Genomic DNA, 27,324 nt, shown 5'->3' on the forward strand with positions numbered 1-27,324 from the left:
CATACATATATATGTATATCTATCTATCTATCTATCTATCATCTATCTATCTATCTATCTATCTATCTATCTATCTATCTATCTCTTCTTTGCTATCAGTGCCTCATTTATAACTATCATAACCACTATATTGGTTAATAAATGATAGTTATAAATGAGGCACTGACAGCAAAGAAAAAGAAGATGAGATGGGTTCTAGGGAGGCAGAATGGGAATAATTTGGGATCCAACTTGATGTAGGGGATGAGGGAGAGACAGAGTGAAAAGGATTTAGAATGACTTCTAGATTCTGGATTGGGACTGGGCAGACCTCTTGCTGAGATAGGGAGCACACTGGAGGGCACAGTTAGCTGCTCTTCATGCCCTTGTATCTTCATGACTGCTCTGGCTATAACCATGCAATAGATGGAGGGGTGATTCCTGAAGAAGGTATGTTAGGCAGACATCCTACTAGAGATACACTTTGGTGGAAGAGATGGTGCATTCAGTTTTGTCTTTCTCTTTTGCTTTCTAAAAAAGTTGAGGTATAATTTACAGTGAAATGCACAGATTAAAATTATTTTTAAATGTTTATTTATTTTTGAAGGAGAGAGAGAGAGATGGAATGTGAGCAGGGGAGGAGCAGAGAGAGCTAGCGACACAGAATCTGAAGCAGGCTCCAGGCTCTGCGCTGTCAGCACAGAGCCCAATGTGGGGCTCTAAATCACAAACTGTGAGATCTTGACCTGAGCTGAAGTCAGACACCCAACTGACTGAGCAACCCAGACACCCCTGAAATGCACAGATCTTAAATGTTTAGTTCAATGAGTCTATGAATGCATACTCACATCCAAATCAAGACAGAGAACATTTCCATTACTTTACAAAGATCTCTGGTGCCTCTTGCAGTCAGTCCTTACACCTCAGAGGCAACCACTACTCTAATTTCTATCCACACAGATAATTTTGCTTATTCCCGAACTTCATATAAATGGAAACATACAATATATACTCTTTAGTGGCTTTCATTCAGCATAATGTATCTGAGATTCAACTATATTATTGCTGTATTGAATGTTCACTGCTTTTTGTTGCTTAGGAGTATACCCAAATCATACTTGTTCATTCATTTACCTTTTGATGGATGTTTGGGTTGTTCTCAGTGTTTTGGTTATTTAGACAGTTTTATACAAGTCTTTTTAGGGCTCAAGGGAACTTTATAGCATTAAATGCTGAAATTAGAAAAGATGAGCTCAGTTTTGAATAATTGAGTCAGAGGTACTTGTGGGACATTCAGGTAATGAGGTCCAGGACCAGTTTGGAGTACAGTCAACAGTAAAGGAGAGAGAGGTGGGTTGGCAGTTTAGATTCTTGTAGTCGCTAGTCATTTTGTGGAGTTAAAGCCATTGGAAAGTCCTTAGGTAGAGCTTAAAATGTGAGACACGGCCCATGAATTAAATCCTGGAGGTCATCGATACTATTTGTAAAGAGGAACCCTCTAAGGAGGCTAAGCAAAACATGACCATTTATCTTCGTGTCTCCATCAGCAGGCACAGGACCCGTCTCAGTCTGATAAATGTAACAGAAAATGTGCAGAGTCCACGCTTATTGACAGACCCTATGAAGGAGACAGATGGATAGGAGAAACGGCATGAGAAATCGCAAAAGACAGAACAAGTGTGGTAGACTGAAGAGGGGGAGTGGTACTGAGTAAACACCACCGGCTCCACCTTTGTTTAGACGGGGCTGGGAGACAGAATCATTAGAGTTGAATAATTAGGTAGGGTCAGACTACGCAGGTCCTGAAATGGATGTCAGATGGAAGAATCTAGACTCCACAGGTCGGCTCCTTTGACCAAGGAGCCCCCTTACCAACAGGTAAGCCCCCTTACCAACAGTGGCTCTTCTTTGAGAAGAGCTGCGTTCTGGAGCAGGGCGTGAGAACATGCTTTTGGGAAGTGACTGTGGTGGCGGTGCCGTGGTGGTGGCGGCGGAGATGCTGCTGCTGGTGACAAGGCTGAGATGTCATCGGTAGGGATTTCCACCGGACTTTAGCTTTGTAGCTGCTCCCTGGCCAAGTGCTGTAACTTTGCCTCTGAGCCTTGGTAGTAGAAGACGGAGGTGGCATCTGGCCGCAGCTGGGAGGCAGTGTGTGCGCGCGGGGCCGGGGAGTCCAGCCGGGAATCCTACCGCGGAATTACAGCCCTGCGGGGCGCGGAGGGGACGGCTGAGGAGACAGGCCACGCCCCCGCCCGCCCGCGCAGGCGCGCTGCAGGCCGTTAGCTGTCAGGAGCCAAGCGGCTGGCGGGGGGCNCGCGGCCCCGGCTCCCCCGCCAGGTCGCAGAGGGGAGCAGGCACCAGCAAGCAGGCGGCGGCGCTGGCAGGATGGGGAATCGGGAGATGGAGGAGCTGATCCCGCTGGTGAACCGTCTGCAGGACGCCTTCTCGGCGCTGGGACAGAGCTGCCTGCTGGAGCTGCCGCAGATCGCCGTGGTGGGCGGCCAGAGCGCAGGCAAGAGCTCGGTGCTCGAGAACTTCGTGGGCAGGTGAGCGCGCGGGGGGCGGGGCTGGCGACCCGGCTCCGGGCCCGTTGGAGCAGAGCCCGAGAGCAGACCCCGGGCTGAGTCGGAATGGAGGGCAGAGCCCGGCCTCCGCGGNCTCCCCCTCCCCCCTCCCCCCCCAGGAGATGCTGTCCTTCTTGCCCTGGTTCTCCGTTACGCTCAGCTGTCTACTGTTCGAGACAGTCGTCCCCTGCCCCTAGCAGGGGAGGCGGGGTGCGAGGAGAAAGAAACCGTTTGTTGTGGTGAAGCTTTACCCGGCCACGCTTCCCCACCATTCTCCTCCCAGGGAGTCGGAGAATAAAAGGTGGTGTGTTCGCGTGTGCACCTATTCACAGACCCAGGCTTATGTCAGAGAAACCGAGGCACAGGCTGGGAGGGGGGGTGAGCGTGGACTCGCGTTGCCCAGATGCCATGTCATTCCTGCATCATCTCGGGATTGACCAGCATCTTTCTCGCACTCTCTCCGCCCGCCCCCTCCCCCAGCATCATCTTCCGTGCCCTGAAATCTGTCCGGCGAGTCTTCAAGATCGTATACTGAACCCAAATCAGAATTACGGGTTTCTTCGTGACTCCTTTAACGCAGAAAAAGCGAGGGAGTGAATTTTTGAATTGGGAATCGGCATTTCTTGCAGCGAGCAGTGAGTGAGGGATTAAGTTACCTTAACGGCCTCGCCTGAAGAGTGCAGACGTTGGCCAAGAAAAGCCTGTTCGAAAGCATTATGAAAGCTGAAATCTGCTTCCTATAGTAAAGCAGGTGGAAATGGACAAGCGGCGAGACAGTGGTCTGGCGTGGGGACAATCCCGAACTTGTACTTTACTCTTTGTATGGGGTTGGTTAGTGATTTGAGACTCAGAAGGTTCCTGTTCCTTTTTTTTTTTTTTTTTTTTTTGCTAGTGTTTGGCAATGGGTAAAATTCCGATATTCCCACATCTCCTTTGGAAACTGTTAGTATCTCTAAAGTGCATATTCTCTTCTCTCAGATGATGCTCTGTCTGATGACACTCTTCCTATCATCTTTTTTCCTCCTGGTGTGAATTAGAAAGCTTAGGACCCCAGTAAAAAAGTAAAATTGCTGACAATTGAGTAAATCTCTTAATTCTTAATCCCTTCACTTCGGTTTTATCATTTTGAGTGGTGAGAAAAGTGATGGTGAAACATTTTACATACCTCATCTCAGACTAATGGTGAAGTGAAAGATGAATGTGATTTCAAACATATGCCAACAGCAGCCATACAGTAAGGGTTTTACTTTGTTTTTGATTTATGATCACTGAAATTCACCAAACTTACAGTAGTATCCATAAGGAGAGTGAGGCTTGAGGACAGTATACTTTTGAATTTTCAGGCTCCTGGACATTTAACGTGATGCCTTTGTCATTGAACTACTTTTGTTTTTTAACCAAATACTTAAAGATGAAAATTGTAAGTAATTCAAATTCAACTGCCGTATTTTTATGCATCCTTCATACATTTACTGGGATGGGCCTGTATTATAAATTCACTGTGTCAAGAGCTTTTGGACGTAATGTCAGTTTTATGCATGTATCTCAATTCCATTCTTCAGGTTTTCAAATCCTGATACACTTCCCCTTACTAGCTGTATTCTTTTAAAATGGGAATTCCAAAAAAGAGATATGGAAGAGTAAAATATTTTAGCTTAAACATTTTTCATTATAAGGGACTTATAATATTATAAGGGACATTATAAGTATCAAACAATTCAGAACATTTAGCAAGATACATTAGTATTGTTATACTTTTTAAGGTTTTACAATAATTAATTGCTGTTAGAATATCAATTCAGAGAAAAGAATGAACAGAGAGGGGAAATTTCATTATATAAATAATATATAACGGCTTTATTATCTGTAGAGATGACACTTGCCTATAGAGCTTATATATTAGGAAAAAATTAATTAAAAAGGTCATTTGACTTTAATAAAGGTTCAGTCATTGAATTATTGAGGAATCTAATTTCTAATTATAAACCAGCCTTAGGGAAAAAGGAGTTCTCAATTTTGAAAGGAGATTGGTCCTAGACAGAAAAAAAAAAAACTACTCATATCCCACTATAACCTTTTATCTTTTTATTATCCAGACATTTTGCAATAAAGATAAGGTCCTTTCCTTTAAGGATGAAACTTTCCTCTTTTATATGTTATCTGTTTTCATTTTAAGACTCTGGTGGATGTGCAGTTATTGAATGTAATCATAAAACAAGGGGTCATTGCTTGTGTCAATTGTGTTTGCTCATTAATTAAGCTTGTTCTCTTCAAAATAATGATGCATTTTCCTCAACATTTAACAATCTGTATTTAGTGGACTATTTTCTTCTCTCAGATAGTTTATATTGATTTTTTTTTTACACCACCGAATGAATTTGGTTGTGAATGTGTTTACTTCACTTAACTGTAGCTGTAAAATCCAATTTTTGGGTGACAGGTTTGAGATTGTTATGAATAAAATGAGTCATGAATGAACTACTTTGTGACTTTCTTTCCAAAGTGATGAATTTACACATTAACGTAATATAGTGTGAGTAACCAGATTGTTCTTTTTGGTTGTTCAGATATCAGCTGGCAGTGAGAGGCAGCACAAGATCTAGTGAGAAGCTGAGACTCATGGTGCGAATATAAGGGTTCATTATCTAGTGTGGGGTCTGCCCATTTGTTTGGTTTGTGTATGGAAGAATTGAATTTACTCAACTACTTCACATCCATTTTTTTTTTTACAGTGCAGTGAGATGATGATGATGATGATGATAGTGGTTAACTGAGAGCTTGCTATGCATCTGGTGTTATTCTAAGGGCTTTTAATGGATAATCTCATTTAATACTCATAAAACCTTAAAAAGGAAGGTGCTCTTATGAGTTCGATTTTACTGAGGAGGAAATTGAGATTTAGAGAGTTTGAGTAACTTGCTGATGGCTAATTTAGTTTAACATTAAAAACAGTGGAGCTAGGATTCAACCTGAGGTGTCTGGACTCTAGACCTCTTCTCTAAAACCTCTGTGTGATATTGTCTCCTCTGTATTTAGATTTACCAAACCTCTCATGAATACTTTTAACTTCTTTCTTCAATCACACTTAAAAGCACTACCTAAATAAATAAGCAGTTGTCATGTTAATAGTCTTAATCATATTTATTTATGTCTACCTTGCCTCATTTCACAGAAGATTTGAGGCAACTCCTTAGGAAGAAGCAACATTAGTTAAAGGGTAAGTATTTTTCTTTACTGTATTAGACATTCTTGCAGGGAGCTCTAGCATGTAATTGGGTTGTTTATTTAAGTATGTGTTTAGAGTGCATATAACTTGTTTATGGAGGTGTTAAATGAAAACTGTACTAGTTGCTAATGTGCAAATGTTTTTTAATGATATACTTGCTGGAAACATTAGTTCTTCAATGCTAATTATATAGCCAGAGAATTCCACATTATTTTATTGTAGTCTGAGTGGTAAATAGACTTTTAATTTTGTACAAATAGAATAGGTTTTCTGATTAATGATTAAAAAAAATTTTTTAAAGTGACTATGTTGAGGGAGTGTATTTCAAGGTGGAGGTGTCAAATGTATATTTATTTAGTTGTGATGTTTTAAAGATAGATATTGGTTATCAAATTAAGACTTTTTTAAAATACATATTTTTTAAATTAAGTAGGCTCCACTCCCAACAGGGGGCTTGAACTCATGACTCAGAGATCAAGAGTTGCAAGCTCCACCAACTGAGCCAGCCAGGCGCCCCTCAAATTAAAGGTTTTTTTTTTTGAGGGAGAAACTTAATAGCCATTTGGTGCTGTTGTTGGAATGGATAACCAGATAATTTTTTAAAAATCCAAAGTCATTTATATGGCTTAGACACTAACCTATTTTTAAATCCTTTGACTAATTAAAGGAGAGTAGTTAAAAATTGAGGAGGTAAGAGTTCTCTAATTGCAAATGAGATTAGGCACAGAAGCATTCATATTAGTAAAACTTCTTAATTCAGAAATGGGTTTGTACTAAGGGAAAGTTTTTTTTAAATATCGAAGCATCTGAATTAGTGAATATTTTTCAACAAATGACTTTCAAGTGTTAAAGTTATTAGGTAAGGTGCTAACAATTAAAATGTGATAATTTTTGAAAATTGAGCTTCATGGTTCTCAAGATTCTATTTTATTTTTTTTTAAGATAAAATGATTTTTATTTGTGCCCTAGTGATACACTGCTCTCTCATTTTTTATTTTATTTATTTTATTTATTTATTTATTTATTTATTTATTTNAAAGTACTAGACACATGAACTTTTTTCATCCAACGAATTGCTAAAACCTGAAATTATGAAGATATTTTTGCTGAATTAACATACATACTATAGGTTATCACAAGGTCACAGTTGGTAGGATTTAATTACCACAATCAACTTAATTCTTTTTTATTAATAATATCTGAGAAGCAATAAAACTAGGTGCACTGGACTGGATAGGAAATCTCTGTTTTGAAATTTACTTATCATTAAGAGATATTTTAAAAAATGTACTTGATTAACTTCTTTAGGAATAAACTTGAGCAGAAAGCCTTCCAGAACTTTGGAGGAATGGAAACTTAATAGCTAGAGATTAGGCTACTGGGTTATCTACCAATGGAACATACATTTAGTATATTAGGTGTTTCTCTTAGTACCTTTTGTTAGGGCTAATAAGTGGAGTTAAATTATGATGTTTTACTTGTTACTATAATTTATTTAATATTGAGGGGACTACAACAGAAATAGATGATTTTTTCTCCCACCAGAACCAAGTCAAGAGAGCCCTGAGCTACTGTGCTGTAAAGAATAATCCATTTTTTTTTCCGTTTGGCCAAAGTTTTGCCTTCCTCTAAGTCTGCTTTGTAATTTCTCACATTGTCCGCATTAATTTAAAATCCCAATGGATAATATAATACTGAACACATTTTTATAAAGTGGAAGGAAGAAGGAGACTGTAAGCATGGACACTGTTATGTACTTTCCATGCTTTCTTTATCTTACCTGTCTTCACATCTCCGTGTCCGTAGGGGAGGAAACTCAGGGTAGAGAGACCAGTAATTTGCAGAGGGTCACATGGCTAGTAAGTGGTCAAGCTGAGATTGAGCCTTGGGTATGACTCCTATTCGTACTCTTGAGAAATATGAGCAGATAAAGTCAATGAACATGTATTTTTTGAGTTCTAAGCATTCTGGGTAAGAATATAAAAGGAAGTATGCATGTATAGAAGCTGATGTATATATAAAAGGAGAATTGACAGCATAAGATATGATATCTCAACTTTTAAGTGGCTTTGTAAAATGAGTGCAGCTGTGTGTAATGCAAACTGGAACAAAATAACTTTAACTCTGTCAATTTATTTTTATGAAAAAGAAAACAACTTGAAAAATCCATAATTCTGAAATTGAATTGGGATATAAAAGGAAAGTAGACAATATATGAGTTTCCAGTGTCATTTGGCAGCTGGTATCATTTTAACTCAAGGCTGCATGTACTGAAGTATCGATGTCAAAGTGGGGAGGTGGCTATCTGTGTCTCAGTGTCTGACTTGACAACAAAGCATTGAATTTAGACTATCACTTTATCACAAAGAGATACTGTGTATTGGAGAGAACCTGAGAGAAGAGTAGGAGGAAAGAAAAAAGGTTGAAGAGATTAAAAATATAACTGGATGCAATGAAGGCTAAGTAAGAGTGGGATGGATCAGGCCAACTGCTTTTTTTTTTTTAATGCTTTATTTTATTTTTTTTTTTTTATTTCTAGGAGAGAGAGAGAGAGACAGCGTGAGCAGGGGAGGGTCAGAGAGAGAGGGAGTCACAGACTGAAACAGGCTCCAGGCTCTGAGCTGGCAGTCAGCTCAGAGCCCGACGCAGGGCCTGAACCCACGAACCGTGAGATCATGACCTAAGCGAAAGTCGGACGCTTAACCGACTAAGCCACACAGGAGCTCCCAGGCCAACTGCTTTATAAGGACCTCCAAGGCACTAATGCTGAAGGGAGTTGAATTCTATTTTTCTTTCTTTTTTCCTTCCTTCCTTCCTTCCTTCCTTCCTTCCTTCCTTCCTTCCTTCCTTCCTTCCTTCCTTCCTTTCTTTCTTTCTTTCTTTCTTTCTTTCTTTCTTTCTTTCTTTCTTTCTTCTTTGTTTTGAGAGAGAGAGGGTGCAAGTGAGTGAGGGACAGAGAGGGAGAGAGAGAGAGAAGTGGGGCTCACCTGATGTGGGGCTTGAACTCATCATGAACCATGAGATCATGACCTGAGCCGAAGTCAGATGCTTAAATGACTGACCACCTAGGCACCTCTATTTTCCTTTTTAAGAATTTTAAGAATAAGGTATTTAGGGGCATCTGGGTGGCTCAGTCAGTTGATCATTGGGCACTTGATTTTGGCTCAGGTCATGATCCCAGGGTCATGGGATGGAGCCCTCCATCTGGCTCTGTGCTGAGCGTGGAGCCTGCTTGAGACACACTCTCTCCCTCCCTCCCTTTCTCTCCGCGCCCCTGCCCCTGCCCTGCCCCTCTTGTTCTAGCTCTTAAAAACAAAAGGCATTTAGTTAAAGTAGTGAAGTAAATTGAAGACAAAATGTCTGGGAAATGTTCCTAAAGGCAAAGTTGAGAGTAGAATGTGTTGTTTATTGTTTAGAAGTGGGGGAGGATAAAAGAAGAGGTTAACACTAATGATTTGCATTTATTGAGTTAAACACTGTTCCAACAAATTAGAGGATTTATTAATACCAAATTGGTGTTTTATTATTTTTTGTCATAGGTAGCTTAGCTTTGCTTTTATTAGTAGCAAGGGCAGGCATTTCATGAGGTTCTGTAAGAAGCTCTTCTGTCTTCATTTCTTTGCTAACTTCCTGGAGCTACATTAGGATACAGAGAAACCAAGAGATTTGCCCAAGGTCGGAAACAGAATCAGAGTTGAGTTTGGAACTTGGTGTTCAGAACTGGTGGCCCTGTTCAGCTCATCATCTTCTTTTCCTCCTCTTATTGTTTTCAAGTGCCTCCCTCTTACCCTCTCTGCCTCCTTTTTCCATTCCTTTCCATTGGACTGATCTTTCCCCCTCCTTGACATTTTCCTCCGCTATTTTACTTGATAACAGATCAACAGTGATTTTTCCTTCCCCACGCCACCCCCCCCCCCCCCCACCCCATACACCATAGTGGAAGTAGACATGAACAGATTTTTGTCAGGCCTATCTTAGACCAGGTAATTTGGCTGAGGTAATATACTCTAGAGTAAATTGTGACTTTTAGGAAACAGGCCCAGGGAGAGACTAAATGAAATAGTGGACTTTTTCACACATTATTGTTTTCCCAACGGGTGGGTACATCTAGAAAATTGTTCCTGGGATGATCACTAATAGTCCTTTCTTAAACCAAGGAAAACTTCTGCAAAGTTGAGTTTAAATAAATAATATAAATGGAAAAGTTACCACTTAAAGAAAAGTGTGAACTTTTTGGTAAAATAAAGCATGTATATTGGGTAACAAATCCTCACACTTCAGTTTTGCCTGTTTCATGTTCTTTTTTGTATTTGTTTTCTTCTGTATTTTGTATTCTTAGAATAAGGCCCACCGATATCAGAGAAATTATTTTAATAATTAATTTCAACAAGCATCAATGTTGTGTTAAATTCTTACTGTTAATTGATTAGAAAGGCAAGATAGTTCCTGAGGAAAGGGGATGATATATTTAATCCATGAATTATATGAATGATACAGGACTGCTATAGATTTTGGTTTTCTCTAACATCTCTGCTGAAAGTCCTCTTACTTCAACAAATATCAAGTAAGTGTGTGTCTTAGTTCTCCTTTGTGACAGCACATCTCATTTTCATTTCCCACTGTATCAAGATTATGATATACCCATGAATAACACATACATACCTATTAGAAGTGGTGAGGGCTTCTGAAGGATCTCTTTGTTTCAGTGTCTTGGAATAAAAAGAAAAATCCATTTAAATAATTAATTTGATGGGTGACTCATCATTATGATCTTTGTTTTCTTAGATTCTCAAAAAGCAGATATTTGAAAAGGACTCATCATATCCTGGTATTAGAGTGCATGCTTTGCTCACTGATGTTTCAGTCCCACCTATGACTACTGTTAGTAGCATGACTCCTCAGCAAGGCGTTGATCCTCTCTGGGACTTAATTTCCTCATTTGCAGTATAGGCATAATATCGGCTTTATTTATTTATATTAATTTATTTTTGAGAAAGAGAGGTGCGTGTGTGAATGCATGAGTGGGAGAGAGGCAGAGAGAAAGAGAGAAGGAGAGTGAGAATCTTAAGCAAGTTCCATACTGTGAGCGAGGAGCCCAACGTGGGGCTCAGGCTCACAAACCATGAGATTGTGACCTGAGCTGAAACCAAGGGTTGGACGCTTAACTGACTGAGCCACCCAAGTGCCCTAGACTTCATTTTTTTTTTATGTCCATGTGGGTTCTAAGTAAGATATTGTATAGTGTGTGGCCCATAATGTGCATTCAACAAATGATGACTATGATATTATGATTCATAAGAAAAACGTATATTTGGTCATTCATATGACCAAAATATAGTTCTCATATTTATTTGGTCTTCATCCATGGTTCTTTGCTTACAGCTCACAAACCCTTGGAATTTTCTAAGTGTTGAGAGTAATAAAGCCTTTTTCTTGTTATGTTAATGAGGTGACTTTTGGAAAGCACCTGAGGATGGGGTCTGGTTGCTGGTGGAGCTAACCCTTCAATAAGAGGAATTTTCAGTCCTATCCTCCAATTTCTTAGGAGAAGAGAAGCCTTGAGATTAAATCAGTTGCCAACAGCCAATAATTTAACCAATCATGACTATGTAATGAAGCCTCTATAAAAACCCAAAGAACTGGGTTCAGAGAGTTTTTGGGTTGCACACATGGAGATTTAGGGAGTCTAGATTGCCTGGAGAGGCATGAAAGCACCTCGCCCTTTCTCCGTACCTTGCCCTATGCATCTCTTCCGCCTGGTTGTTCCTCAGTTATGTCCTTTTATAATAAACTGGTAATCTAATAAGTTAAATGTTTCTCTGAGTCCTGTGGGCCACTGTAGCAAATTAATTGAACCCATGGAAGTTCAGATTGGCATCTGAAATGTGGGGGTGCAGTCCTGTGGGACTAAGCCCTCAACCTGTGGAATATGATGCTATCTCTGGATTTTGGTGTCAGAATTGAGTTGAATTATAGGACACCCAGCTCGTGTCCAGAGCACTGCTTGTTGGTTTGGGAACCATCCTCCCCACATTGGAATTGGTACTAGAACTCATTTAATGGCTGTTAAGTCTAACTCTTTTATCTGGACTGGAAATTTTCTGAATACAACACATAACTGTACAATTATACAAAAATTATATGGTATGTATAATTATAACCAATACTGTATTGTACAATAAATAATAAATTGGGAGAGATGATAGATAGTGATGCGTATTTATAAATTCTCCTTTTTGTGCATATTAGTAAATTACAGCTGCATCAAAATACTAACTTTTAGATCATACTAACTTAGAGTATACATGGGCCTTCTTTAGAGAAAGCATTGCCCACATTTAGGATTACCATAGTGTATTTTTTTCTTTAAACAGCATAAAACAACGTAAATCCAGTTTGTATGCTCCTCTTTCCCAAGAGTTCTAAAGTACTTTTCCATTTATTCTTTTATTAATTCTTACAATATCCCTGAAAGGAGAGTAAAGTCTTGTTTTATTAACGTCAATTTAGAAATGAGGAAGATTGAGCTGGAAAACAGTTAAGTGACATGCTAGAGTTTAAATGGTAATACTAGAGATAATGAACATAATATAATTAATAACATTGTGATAATAGAATTAAAATGAATTTTGCTGAATTTTACTCCCTTCTTTCAGAGAATAAATTTTAAGGAAAGTATTTGATTCTATGATATGGAGTAAACCATTCTTAGCATATCTTTATCTTTTGGAAATATTAGGTAAAATTAATAGGCAAAGACTGGGGGTAGAGGTGGGAAAAAGCAATAGAGTCCAATGGAGAAGCAGGACTACTTAGCAAGAGCATAAGCTAAGCCCAAGGAACAGAAAAGATCTCCAGTGAAGAGATCAGGAGCTAGGACAGAAAAATAGTTGTGTCTAGTGATATTAGACCTTAGAGAAGTATTGCAATAATTGTAGTCAATGTTGAAGTAACATACAGTGACTATTTTCAGTGGAAAGACTTATACTCTGACTTGATAGGCATTCTTACAACTTACTAACCACCAATTTCAGCTCTGAGCTAGTTAACTGGTTTCATTTGGAATTACAATATCTTTGTGTTACCTTTAAATGTGCCTTAGAATATTTGTGTAAGATTAGCTTTGGATGTCTTATCTAGAGGAAGCTTAGAAATCTGTGTGTCTGTTTTCTGGTTAATAAAACTGAGATTCATTCTTTTCATATATTTAAGAGAAAGGAAAAAGTCCATGGTCTATTTTCATGGATACTAGCATTCCTGATTCTTAATCCTACAACAACCATTGTGTGGTGAAATTTTTGCATTCTCATCTGGAAATACCAACATAACTTTGTGAATATTGACTGCAGTCCTTGGTAGATTTAATTTAAGGAAGTTTATACGATCTGTTTACTTAATTCTAACAAAAAAGCATGTGAAATTGTGTGTGTGGGGGGCGTGGGACTTTATTTGATTTACCTACCTTGAATATTTTTTTTCCCTCAGGAATTTTTTTTCCAAGTTGGTGAAGGAGGGAAATGGTAGAAGGATCATGAGTTTCTTGCTTCAAGAACAAAAGCAGGAATGGGAAGGAGGAAGCCTTGCTTAGTTGAGTACCTACTATATTGTAGGGAGATGTGAAGAAAAAAACAGCTGAGGGAGTTAGGGGTATTCATGAGCTATGTAGTTTGAGATGGATGTTTGTTAAAGGATTGCCTCGGGTAAGCTGAGGTATCATGGGGGAAAGCAATGAGAGCTGGTTAGTCCAGTATAGTCCACCCTTCTCATCCAGTATAACCATCACCCTGCTCTTCTTCCTCAGCTCTTCCTGTCTGATTTAGAGGCCCCTCCTTGGTGGTCCTTGTTCATACTTCCTGCACAGGAGTCTTACTGTACAATTGGTTGCCTTGTCTGTTTGCCCAACTATTTGCAACTTACATGAAGTCAGGAGGTACATTTCATTTATCATTTTCATTTAGTGCTTTCTGAATTAGCTATGTGATTTTATATACATCACTTATCCAAGCTGAATTGTTCCTTCTTTATGAATAAATTGGTTGAGGGTAGGGTGGATGTTGCACTAGAACAATGTTTTTCAAACTGTGAGTGTGACTTATTAGGAGGACAGGATATCAACTTACTGCGTAGTGACAGCTTTAAAAAAATTTTCAGAGTACGTTCTGAGTAGTAACGGTAAGTACACATTATTGGAAACTTTTGTATTGGTTATATATTTGTGTATGTATATCATACTGCAATACGAAATGTATTTCTTACTATGGTTGTACTCAAAATTGTTGAATGCCTCAGGACTAGATTAAATCTAATGTTATTTCTAGTCATTTATTTGATGATTCTATATTTATGTGATAAGACAGATCCTTTTATTACAGAAGGCACATTTCACACTATACCATACTATTCCACTAAGTGACTTAAAATGGAGATAATTTATTATTTTTCTTTTGTTAAATTAACTATCTTTTAATTGAAAAACAGAATAGGTACACATGTTAAAAACTCAGACATTTTGAAAGGATTTACAGTAAAAACTGTCTCCCCCATTAAAGTTTATTGTTTGTCAAGATGTTTCATTTACCTGAATACCTGCCAGATTATTTCTGTATTTACATTTTCCTTATATGACATTTATTTGATTTTTGAGGGCAGAGAGAGTTTAATAAACTTGTTTGGTTGTAAGTAGATGATAAAACCCGTTGAGAAAGAATATGTTTGAAAATTCTATTTTTAGATAGATCTATTTATTTGTTGAGTCATTTACAGTCATATTTTAAGAATCTGCTCTATGCCAGAAACTGTGTGAGGCCCTACATATTGAAGAGCCCCTTCAAAAACTTGGGGACCCAGTAGAGTACAAGGGTTGATGTGCACTGTGCTGTTATTTTTAGGGTAATCAGGCTAATGATTCTTATGTGAGGCATTTGTTAAAAAGTACTTGGTGGTGTCATGATGTTGTCTCCAAATATTTGAGGAGTTGTTAATTGGAGAGGGATTAGATTGACTCTGTATGTCCCTAGAAGACACAGAACAGATGAGCGAAAGTTACAGACAGACAGATTTAAATGTAATGTAAGAGAGACTCCTCAACAGAAGAGTGAAGAATGGAATGAGTTCCCTGTGAACCAGTAAGTATTCCATTACCAGAAGGATAGAGACTGGGAATTAAAGACTGACTGGCTCCTTGGCATGGTGTAAATGGGAGGCAGGTTGAGAAAAAGGACTTTGAAGGTTCTTTACAACTAGAAGTCTATGATTTGGCTTGCAGGGTATCAGAGTGTAACCTGGCTTTAAAAAATGTATGTTTTTGATAGATTATCTCTAAGTAGCTAAAAAGTGTCAGACATATAAAAGTGTTAAGACCTCCCTGGGTCCAGTCTTTCTAGGACTTCAAAAAATAGTTGTTCGATGTAAAGAAACTAGAATCTCTCACAGAATGGCTAATTCCATGAAGCAGCTATAAATAAAAATATTTTAGTGATAAATTACATTATTCTTTGGAAAAAAATTGAATAACAGCTTGATTTTAAAGTCTGCTTTAAAAATCCATCTTTTTTTCAGTGGTGTACCAGTCTAGAAACCCATTTTAAAAATCTACACTTAGGGAGCAGCTGAGTGTTTCAGTCAACTGAGCGTCTGACTTCGCTCATGATCTTGGAATTCATGAGTTCGAGCCCTACGTCTATTGGGCTCTGCACTGACAGCTCAGAGCCTGGAGCCTGCTTCAGATTCTGTGTCTTTCTCTCTCTCTGCCCCTCCCCCACTCACGCTCTGTCTCTCTCTCCCAAAATAAATAAATAAATTTAAAAAAATCTACAGTTAGTCTTTTTCTAAAATCCTCTTCCTAAAACTAATGCATATTATAATTTCCTTATTCAGAACATTCATATTTGAGTCCAGGTCCTGCCCTCATACCTGGAGAACTCAGCCATCCTGTTCTCACCTTTCCTCCACTCATTAATCCATCCCATGCTAATATTGTTGCTCTCAGATTAATTTTCCAACACACAGCTTTCATGTCATTGTCCTCAAGAACTTGCAGTTACCACTCACCTTTTCAAAAATCTATGTGATTTTTAAAACATTATACCTATCTAGCTTTTGTTTTCCACTCCTCTGCAATGTGTTTTCCTCTCACTTTTCTCGTCTTTTCTGTGTATTAAGTAGTCATTTTTGACTACATAGGAATGAGCATGGCTGGATAGGGCATGATCTTTTGTGACCAAAAGGAATTCCAACAATCAATACATATTTGAGCACTTACTCTGGGATGAAAAGGCAATTAGAAAGTATTTGGCCTCAACAGAATCTAATGTAGACTAACATAGAGTGTACTCCAGAACTTGTGAAGTGTTGTGGTAAAGAACATGAAGTCTCAGGAACCAGGCTATATACATCCCCCGACTAACTTTGCCATTTAAATAGTTCTGTCATCTTAGGAAATCATTTAACCTCTTGGTACCTTGGCTTCCTCATCTGTACGATGGGGTAATAGTAGGGTCTACCTCATAGAGTAGTTGTGAAGATTAAATTAGTTAATATATGTAAGCGCTTAGGACAGTGTCTATTATATAGCAACAGGTTTTTTTTTGTTTTTTTGTTTTTTTTTTTTTTTTTTTTTTTTTTTTTTTTTTTTTTTACTGGGGATGGAAGTTTAGACAGAATATGGTGCCTTTAGAATTATAGGATATCCTAGATGATTAAAAGAAAATATCTCATCTCTCTGGAGAGTCCAGGAAAGACTTTATGAAAGAGGTAGGGTTTGAAATGAGCATTAGAGAGGAAGAATTTGATAAGCTGGGATTGGGCCAGAGGCAGAGGTCACAAATTGCAGCTTGCTCTGACCTCTTGATGACTTTAGCGTTGGTCCCATGCTGTTTGGTACTTCAAGGTTTCTGATTGATTTACATTAGTTTTTGGTCTCTGAGGCTGATTGCAAACTCCTTATATACTTGGTATCCCCCACAGTATTTTGAACATTTCTGTTTTGGGTACTTAATTTCTATTGAGTTTTCACTGATTAAAATTGTTAACCCTACTNAAGGATAGATATATATATGTATGTATTATATATATATATATATTTAAGATTTTATTTTTATGTGATCTCTACCTACACCCAGTATAGGGCTTGAATTCACAAGCTGGAAATCAAGAGTCATATACTTCATTGATCAACCCAGCCAAGCACCCCAAGAGATTTATATTTTATGTTTGTGAGATAAAATTATGTTTGATGAACTAGTGGTCTTAGCTTGATAAACTAATGTTCTTAGTTCATGTGCCTTAGATTTTTAGTTATCTCTTTTCTCATCTATACTTCTGTATCCACTTTCTTAATGATCTAAATCTATTTAGGATTCTCCCATTTTGACCTCTGCCCTCTTCAGCCATTGGCTTAGCTCCTTCCTTGTCTTTACAGCCTTTACTATCTGGATTCTTGCTGTCTGAATCCAGGAATCAAATTTGAATTACAGGTTTTAATAGGAGACTGGTCTATCCTAGCATCTCCCAAGGCAAATATGTTGCTCTCTCTGTAAGACTTACTTAAAGGACTTGTTAAAATAAGGGATGCTGGGCTCGATTTATGGTGACTGACTCAGTGGTCTAGATTAAGCCAGCATAATCAGTATTTTTCTAAAGTTATCCTGTTACTCCTGATTTGGGAGCTCCCAATCACCACCTCCACAATTTCTATGATTTCTGCAGCTGTGGATAAAGAATGAAATGTGTCTTCCATTCCCATCAGTATCCTGACACTGCCTTTGCTAAGGTCGTTGATGATTTTTAAACAATTTACTAAGTATTTCTGAAATTGATCACCTATGCTTAGTTCCTACAACCACTGTGTTCAAGTTGGCATCATTTGTCTTCTGGACTATAGCCATGGACATAATGATTTTGCCATCTGTAACCCTCCAACCTAACTTTTGCACAGCCATAGCATGATTGATATGGAATTAAAATTAAATGATGTCACTATCTTGGTGAAAACTTTACCACTAATGCCTCTAATGCCAGCAGCATAAAATTTAAACTTCTTGGCATGGGACAAAGGCCCTGCATGACCCAGCCTCTCCAGGTTATCTGTTGTTATTCTTTGATCTAAGTGGTTTCCATGCCCTGCACACATTCACCATGCTGTTTCACATTTCTTTGCCTATTTCATGTAGATCCCTTTATAAGGAATAAAGTGATCCTTAACCAGACTAACTCCTATTATCTGTAACTCAAGTTATCTTTCTCTTCTCTTGGATGCCTCAGCTACCTTCTACCTCCTTACCTTTCCCAAGTTTCTTGTCCCTTTTCTAGGCATCATAACTGAGTAGTTCTCTAATGTTATACTTCTTTCCCTGTATTTATTTACTTTTGTCATTAAAATGTGAATTTCTTGGGGTACCTGGGTGGCTCAATGGTTAAGCATTTGATTTCAGCTCAGGTCATGAGCTCATGATTCATGAGTTTAAGCCCTGCATCCTCTGTGCTGACAGCTCAGAGCCTGGAAGCTGCTTTGGATTCTGTGTCTCCTTTTCTCTCTGCCCCTCCCCTGCTCATCCTCTGTCTCTCTTTCAAAAATAAACATTAAAATATTTTTTTAAACGTGAGTTTCTTGAAGGCAGAGCCCTATTCATTTGTTTTCTTTCATTTCTGGTGCATAGTAAGTTTTGAATAAATACTGAGTGAATGAGTCAACAAATGCAACAGAGAGTTTCAGCCTTTATTATACTGATTCATCTGCAGGATATGATCTTGTTTATTGAACACTCACTGTGTGCCAGGCGCTCTTAGGCAGCAGAAAGACATTAATAAATGAACAAGTTTACTCCTGGTCACTATAGAACTTGCAGAATAGTGAAAATAAAGAATCAACAAATAAATCACCAATAAATAAAGAATTATAAAGTATATAATTATAAATTATAAATTTATATAAATTATATACTTTTTTTACAAATAGTTTATTGTCAAGTTGGTTTCCAATAACACCCAGTGCTCATCCCCACAAGTGCCCTCCTCCATGCCCATGTCCCCCCTCCCCCCGCACACCCACAGTCCTCAGGTTGTTCTCAGTATTCAAGAGTCTTTCAGGGTTTGCCTCTCTCCCTCTCTCCCACTATTTTCTCCCTTCTTCTCCCCCTTGGTCCTCTGTTAAGTTCCTCCTAATCCTCCTATACATGCAAACATATGGTATTTGTCCTTCTCTGCCTGACTTATTTCGCTCAGAATAACACCCTCATGGTCCATCCATGTTGCTACACATGGCCAGATTTCATTCTTTCTCATTGCCATGTAGTATTCCATCGTAGAGATAAACCACATCTTCTTGATACATTCATCTGTTGATGGACACTTAGGCTCTTTCCATGTTTTGGATATTGTTGAGAATACTGCTATGAACATTGGGGTACATGTGCCCCTATGCATCAGCACTCCTGTATCCCTTGGGTAAACTCCTAGCAGTGCTACTGCTGGGTCGTAGGGGAGTTCTATTCTTAACTTTGTGAGGAACTTCCACACTGTTTTCCAGAAAGGCTGCACCAGTTTACATTCCCACCANGGAGAAGTGTCTGTTCATATCTTCTGCACATTTCTTCGCTGGGTTGTTTGTTTTTCTGGTGTAGAAATTTGTGAGTTCCTTGTAGATTTTGGATATTAACCCTTTATAGTTTGTAACTATCTTTTCCCATTCCGTTGGTTGCCTATTAGTTTTGTGGATTGTTTCCTTTGCGGTGCAGAAGCTTTTAACTTGATGAGGTCCCAGTAGGTCATTTTTGCTCTTGATTCTTTTGCTTTTGGGGATGTGTCAAGTAAAAAATTGCTGCGGTGGAGGTCAAAGAGGTTGTTTCCTGCTTTGTCCTCTAGGGTTTTGATGGTTTCCTGTCTCACCTTCAGGTCCTTTATCCATTTTGAGTTTATTTTTGTGTATGGTGTGAGAAAATGATCTAGTTTCATTCTTCTGCATGTTGCTGTCCAGTTCTCCCAACACCATCGTAAAGAGGCTGCCTTTTCCATTGGACACTCTTTCCTGCTTTGTCAAAGATTAGTTGATTGTATACCTTTGGGTCCACTTCTGAGTTCTCAATTCTATTCCACTGGGTCTGTGTCTGTTTTTGTGCCAATACCATACTGTCTTGATGATGACAGCTTTGTAGTAGAGGCTAAAGTCTGGGATGGTGATACCTCCCGTTTTGGTTTTATTCTTCACTATTACTTTGGCTATTCGGGGTCTTTTGTGGTTCCATACAAATTTTAGGATAGTTTGTTCTAGTTTTGAGAAGTATGCTGGTGCAATTGTGATTGGAATTGCATTGAATGTGTAGAGTGCTTTAGGTAGTAATGACATCTTAACTATATTTATTCTTCCTATCCATGAGCATGGAATGTTTTTCCATTTCTTTGTGTCTTCTTCAATTTCCTTCATAAGTTTTCTATAGTTTTCATCATACAGATCTCTTGTATCCTTGGTTAGGTTTATTCCGAGGTATTTTATGGTTTTTTGTGCAATTGTGAATGGGATCAGTTTCTTGATTTCTCTTTCTGTTGCTTCATTGTTGGTGTATAAAAATGCAACCGATTTCTGTACGTTGATTTTGTACCCTGCAACTTGGCTGAATTCTTGGATCAGTTCTAGTAGGCTTCTGGTGGAGTCTGTTGGGTTTTCTATGTAGAGTGTCATGTCGTCTGCAAAAGGTGAAAGTTTGACTTCTTCTTTGCCCATTTTGATGCCTTTGATTTCCTCTTGTTGTCTGATGGCTGATGCTGGGGCTTCCAGCACTATGTGAAACAACAGTGGTGAGAGTGGACATCCCTGTCGTGTTCCAGATCTCAGGGGGAAGGCTCTCNTGTCTTCTGCCATTCCTTTCTTGCCTGCCAAGTTTCAGTGGATAGGTCTGTCACCACTCTGATAGGTTTCCCTTTGTATGTTAGAGCCCTTTTCTCCCTAGCTGCTTTCAAAAATCTCTCTTTGTCCTTATATTTTGCCATTTTCACTATGATATGTGTTGCAGAAGATCGATTCAAGTTACATCTGAGGGGAGTTCTCTGTGCCTCTTGTATTTCAACGTTTACTTCCTTCCNTTTTCTGCCTCTTCAATCCGTGCTTTGGACACTTCCAGTTTATTATGTATTTCATTTATCGCATTTTTTAATTCATCATGCGTATTTTTGTTCTCCATGTTGTTTGTAGCCATAGTTTCTTTGATGTCCTCTATGCTTTTTGCAAGCCCAGCGATTAATTTTACGATTATTGTTCTATAATCTTGTTCAGTTATGATGCTTATATGTGTTTTGAGCAGTTCATTAGCTGTCAATTCTTCTTGGAATTTCTTTGGAGGAGAACTCTTTCATTTCATCATTTTGGTGAGCTTTCTGTCTGTTGTTAGTTTTAATGACTTGTGCTCGCTGCAGCTGTGAGTGCTGCTGTACCCTAGAAGATTCTTTGACTGTCCAGGGCCTGTCCTTTCAGAAAGTGTTCTTTGAATGATATCTCTTGGTCTCTCTTTTTGGGACCTTGGTTATCTTATTTTCCTACTCGTAGTGGTATTTGGGACTCTCCACCATGTGTACTTTGGCTTGTTTTTTGAGGTAGCCCTGGAGAAGAAAACATACAGACAAACACACAGGGAACAGAGGGACACAAACGNTCTTGCCTCCAGGTAAATTATATACTTATAATTAAGTACAAGTATAATTATAAATCAGTATGGTACCATGACAGAGATGATCCTACCACAATGCTAGACCATGACGGAGAGGAATAGTATTTATAGGTTTATCAGGGAAACCTGTCTGATCAGGTGACATTTTAGCTGAAGGAAAAGGAATCAGCTCTGGAAGAGCTAGGAAAAAACATTCCATGTAAATGTAACAGTATGTGCTTAGTCTCTGAGGCATCAAAGAGCTCTTTGTGTTGGGGGAGCTTAAGGGAAATTGGGTTAGGGGGAAATATCATAAGGAAAAGTGGCAGAAGGGAGTTTAGGTGGGCTTTGTTGGTATCAAAAATAGTTCAGATTTTGTCTGGAGTGCAATGATAAACAGATGGAAGGTTTTTAATTAGGATAGTGCTCAATAAGATACATACCAAATTTCAAAGTCTTGGTATGAAAAGAAGATGTAATTGTCTCATTAATTGTTTATTACATATATTGAAATAATTAAATTTTGGGAGAGACCGGGCCAAATTAAAATGAACCATTAAATTTAACTTTACTTGTTTCCTTTTATTTTTTGTACATGTGGCTATCCGAAAATTTTAAATTATTTATGTGGCTTACATTATATTCCCATTATTGGTGGATGATGTGAAGATAATAGACTAGAGGCAGGCAAAATAGCATCAGAGAGATGTGTTACTAAACTTTTGCAGTTGGCTAGGTGGGTGGTAATGACAGCTTTTATTAATTGGTAGCAGTGAACGTGGAGAGAAATGTCCAGATTCTGTATGTATTTTGGAGGTAGAATCATCATGAATTGCTGATGGATTAGATAAGGGAAGGGTGGGATATAAAATTGCTTAGAGGTTTTTAACTTTTGACTAGAATGGGCTGTGTTGTCATTTCGTGAAATGCGGAAGACTCTGAAGAAAAAACTGGGAGCTGAATATCAAGAGTATAGACTTGGGCATGTTAAGAGCCTGTAAGATATCCACATGATTGGATATGAGAGTCTGGAGCACAGAGGAGAGTTTAACTGAAGATATTAATTAGAAGTGGTCAGTATTTCATTGATATTTAAAACTTTAACATCAGGGCATCTTGGTGGCTCAGTGAGCCAAGGTTTGACTTTGGCTCGGGTCATGATCTCATGGCTTGTGAGTTCGAGCCCCAATTCGGGCTCTGTGCTGACAGCTCAGAGCGTGGAGCTGCTTCAGATTCTGTCTCCCACTCTCTCTACCCCTCCCTTGCTTGCACTCTGTCTCTCTCTCAAAAATAAAAACAACAACAAAAACCTTTAAGATTGTGCAGAAAAAACTATAAAACATCATTGAAATAGATTTAAAAAGATCTAAATAAATGGAAAGACTATATTTATGAATTGGAAGGCTTAAAAATTTTTAATAATATTTTCCAAATCTACCTGCAGATTCAATACAATCTCTATAAAAACTCCCTAATTCCAAAATTTACTATAAAACTGCAGTACTCAAGAATAGTGTAGTAGTGGCATAAGGGTAGACATAGAGATTAATAGAAGTAAACCTTCACATTTATGGTCAGTTGATTTTTGACAAGAATGCCAAGATAATTCAATAGGGGAAAGAGGATCCTTTTCAACAAATGGTACTAAGACAATAGGATATCCACATGCAAAAGAATTTAGACCCCTATCTCCAACCATATATACAACTAACTCAAAGGAATCAAAGACCTAAATGTAAGAGCTAAAAACTATAAAATTCATGAAGAAAACACAGATGTAAATTTGGTGACTTCAGATTCAACAGTTGTTCTTTAGCTATGATATCAAAAGTACAATTAACAACAACAACAAAATTAGATAAGGCTTGCAAGGGTAGAGGACAAACTATCAGTTGTCTATAGAACAGACAGGACTTGTGGAAGCAATGTGTATTAAGTGGAGACCCCTGAACTTGGAAAAGGGCCTTTCATATTGGCTGGAATTAAGACAAGCACAAGGAAGTTATAATTTAGATACATGATATACATACAACTAACACCTCTATTTGGAAAAGGGGTACAACATTTATTGCTGAATTGTCATCATGTGGCTTGTTTTATTCAGTAGACTCTCTCTCTCTCTTTTTTTTTTTTAAAGTTTATTAATTCTGAGAGAGAGAGAGTAAGGGGAAGGGGCAGTGAGAGGGAGAGAGAGAGTAAGGGGGAGGGGCAGAGAGAGAGAATCCCAAGCAGGCTCTGTGCTGTCCATGCAGAGCCCGATGTGGGGCTTGATCCCACTATTCATGAGATCATGACCTGAGCCAAAATCAAGAGTCTGACACGCAACAAACTGAGCCACCCAGGCGCTCCTCAGTAGCTTCTCTTTTTAAAATACAGGGGTGCCTGGGTGGCTCAGTTGGTTAAGTGTCTGACTCTGGGTTTTGGTTCAGGTCATAATCTCATGTTTGTGAGACTGAGCCCCAAGTCAGGGTTTTAAGATTCTCTCTCTCCCTCTGCCCCTCCCCTTCTCTCTCTTTCTCTTTCAAAAAAAAAAAAGTATATAAATTGAGGATTTGTTAATAATGTTTTCTGAGGCACCTGGGTGACTTAATCGGTTGAGCATCTGACTTCAGCCCAGGTCATGATCTCATGGTTTGTGAATTCAAGTCCCAAATCAGGCTCTCTGCTGTCAGCCTGTCAGTGCAAGCCCGTTTTAGATGCTCTGTCTCCCTCTCTGTACCCCTCCCCACCTTGCACTCTCCCAAAAATAAATACATATTAAAAAAAAGTGTTTCTTAATGGTTTGTATTATTATATTAGCGATGCTTTAATTCTCAGATTTTGCTTGCCAAAAGTTTCAAATTCTTGCTTGCTTGAAAAAACATTTTTTAGTATTCTGCTTGAAGTTCTAATTTAGAGCAAGAATCTTTTTGTATGACTAAGTTGTTTTATAATGAAAAGAATCATTCCTTAATTTGCCTTTTAAAACACAGGCATTTAATATCTAGCAGCTTTTCTTAATTGAAGGGAAATATTTCTGTAATTCATAAGAAGTTAGCTATCATCCCTGCAAGTAAAACCATTTTTAATTTAAATTTATTTATATCCTGCTTTTCCATAAAGGATTTGAGGTGGCTTCCTACAAGCCATTTTCATTCATTTATTCATTTTTTTGCAACAAATATTTATGGAGGTATTGGACATATAAAATAAAACAATAAAGTAAAATAGAAGTGAAGAGGAAGGCCAAGAAAAAGAAGTAACAAAGGCCAAGAAATGAAGAATAGAAAATTACCAAACACAAAGATTAGCATAATAGTAGAATTGAATACATGTAAGCACCCTGTTAGTTAGGGGAAAAAGAGAAATATGATCAATCAGATAGTTTTGTTATCAGAAAAGTGGAAGAAACATATTCATATAGTTTCCTCTAGAGCAGAACAAAACCAATTTCTCATATTTTATAACTATGAATAGTAGTTTCTTTCCTGTATTATCTCACCCATTATCAGGGTTGAGCTGGGCAAACGACTTTGGGATTTTCAGCCTGGATCCCATTCTCATATTTTCAGATACATGCTGAGATTACTGACAGATTCATATCTTTCCCATATAGCTCATTTCCTATATGTATTGATGGACTTTGCTGTTCTCACAATTAATAAACCTTGAAACTTTCATATTTTCTTCAATTCTCCTCTCTCTGTATCTACTAAATTTTGTGGGTTCTACTTGAGTGGTGCCTTTATTCCTTGATGGTGCTTTTTGATTTCTGTTGCTGTTGTCCCAGTTCAGGACTTACTTTCTTCTCTGATCTATCACAACAGCTTATTTTTTTTTTATGGTTATTTATTTGTTTTGAGAGAGAGAGCGGGGCAGGACATGAGCAGGGGGTGGGGCAGACAGAGAAAGAGAGAGAATCCCAAGCAGGCTCCCCGCTGTCAGTACAGAGCCCAACATGGGGCTCAAACCCGTGAACTGTGAGATCATGATTTGAGCTGAAATCAAGCTGGATGCTTAACCAACTGAGCCACTCAAGCACCCCCACAACAGCTTATTTTAATAGTGCTTCTGGTCAACCCCCTTCTAAATCATCTTAAATACTCTTGCACAACCCTAATCACCACTATTCTCTTTTTCTACATAATAAACTCCTAACTTGTTGGCATGATACTTAAAGCTTTTCATGACCCAGCCATCAACTACTTTTCAGCATTGTCTTCTCTTCTTCTCATTTACACTCCATATGTACCATTTTCTGGAACATTTGAACTTTCTTTCCCTTGTGTCACTCATAGTACTTCTTCCATCTAGAATGCTTTTGCTCTTGTCTCCCCCCACCTCCTGCATTTTATTTTATTATTTAAATTAAAAGGTTTTTTTGAAAATGTTTTTTATTTATTTCTGAGAGAGAGAGAGACAGCGTGAGCAGGGGAAGGTCAGAGAGAGGGAGACACAGAATCTGAAACAGGCTCCAGGGTCTGAGCTCTGAGCTAGCTGTCAGCACAGAGCCTGACGCCAGGCTCGAACCCACGAACTGTGAGATCATGATCTGAGCTGAAGCCGAGTGCCCAACTGACTGAACCACCCAGATGCACCATATTTAAATTTTTTAAAAATTTATTTATTTTGAGAGAGAGAGAGAGTGCGAAGGAGCACAAGCAGGGGAGGGACAGAGAGAAGGAGAGAAAGAATCCTGAGGAGGTTTGGCACCTTCAGCAGAGAGCCCGATGTGGGACTCAAACTCAGGAACTGTGAGATCATGACCTGAGCCAAGACCAAGAGTCAAACACTTAACCGACTGAGCCATCCAGGTGCCCCTTGTTTTCCCCATTTTAATTCAATTTATTAAAACTTTATTGTTTATATGTACCAAGTTTTGTACTAGCTAATGTAGATTCAGAGATGTGAATGATTATCCTTTCTCTCAAAGATCTCACACAAGTATTCAGAGGAATTAATTGGTAAATTGAAGTTTACATATTGCTTCCTGTATGAAGTCTTCCTAAGGTCTTTTTTTTTTTTAAATTGGGTGCATGTAAGTTTCTAATAAAGGCCAAGCAGTTTTAAACTTTTTAGCTTTTTGTGTAACCGCATGGAGCACAGCCTTTGAAGTTAGCAGGAACTCCACACAGTGCATGAAGAAGAGCCTGGAATGGTTTGGGCAGGGATAGGAGTCAGACCTTCAGTGCAGGCCTCCCCAAAGGATAAGTGGGAGGAAGAGCAGGCTTGGAACAGATTTGAAGAAAACTTGTATCCATGTGAGAGTTGATGGCTTTTGAAATTCGGTATAAATCTGTCTAGTCATGTGGAAATGGTTATTGCTTAAGTCATTAAGTACTTCTCTCCCTGTGCCTATCATTATTATTTCACTAGATAACCTGTATTTCAATGTGGCTGTTCATGCTCTGAACCTCAAATATAGAAGTCATATATGTACTAGGCTCTGGCAGGTAACATCATGGTTCATCCAGTCCATGACTCTTCTGCTAATAGGTACCCAAATAATGTGTTATAGAGAGATGCAGGGTAGATGGTTTTCCTTCCAGATGATAATTCTGAAATAAGGTTAGATGCACCCAAAGTACTTTTCATATATTTATGGTATTGTCACATAAGTTTTTCTGCATTTCCTTTGAATTCTGAAATTCTGAATTTCCTTTTATTTAAACCTAACCTCTTCTTGGAATAGTGTATACTTCATGTTTATAATCTACTTTAAAATTTATTAACAGACCCACAATTTACATACTTGAGTGTCAAAGGGAATCCCTATTATTGTGTTTGGCATTTGTGGAGTTTACTTCAGTGGTATCTTTGGCCATATATCATAAATATGTATTTATATAACTGTATTTACCATAGCCTACCATACTTTATCCATCAAAGATATCACAATTTTAAAACACACCATTATTTTATATATAGCTAAGAAAGAAGA

General features: G+C 38.3%; 1 protein-coding gene across 7 annotated transcripts in view; it reads left to right on the forward strand.

Moving 5' to 3' along the window:
• The first annotated feature begins 2,329 nt into the window (after positions 1 to 2,329).
• Positions 2,330 to 27,324, forward strand: part of DNM3 (dynamin 3) — a 584,407-nt gene continuing 559,412 nt past the window's right edge. For all 7 annotated transcript variants that reach the window (XM_077755999.1, XM_077756002.1, XM_077755998.1 and 4 more), the window contains exon 1: positions 2,330 to 2,525. In XM_077755999.1, coding sequence (XP_077612125.1) covers positions 2,365 to 2,525 — 161 coding nt within the window. In that variant the 5' untranslated portion in view covers positions 2,330 to 2,364. The remainder of the gene's footprint in view (positions 2,526 to 27,324) is intronic.

The sequence above is a fragment of the Crocuta crocuta genome, unplaced genomic scaffold (genome assembly GCF_008692635.1).
Source record: "Crocuta crocuta isolate KB4526 unplaced genomic scaffold, BGI_CrCroc_1.0 scaffold122, whole genome shotgun sequence".
Taxonomy (NCBI): Eukaryota; Metazoa; Chordata; class Mammalia; order Carnivora; family Hyaenidae; genus Crocuta; species Crocuta crocuta.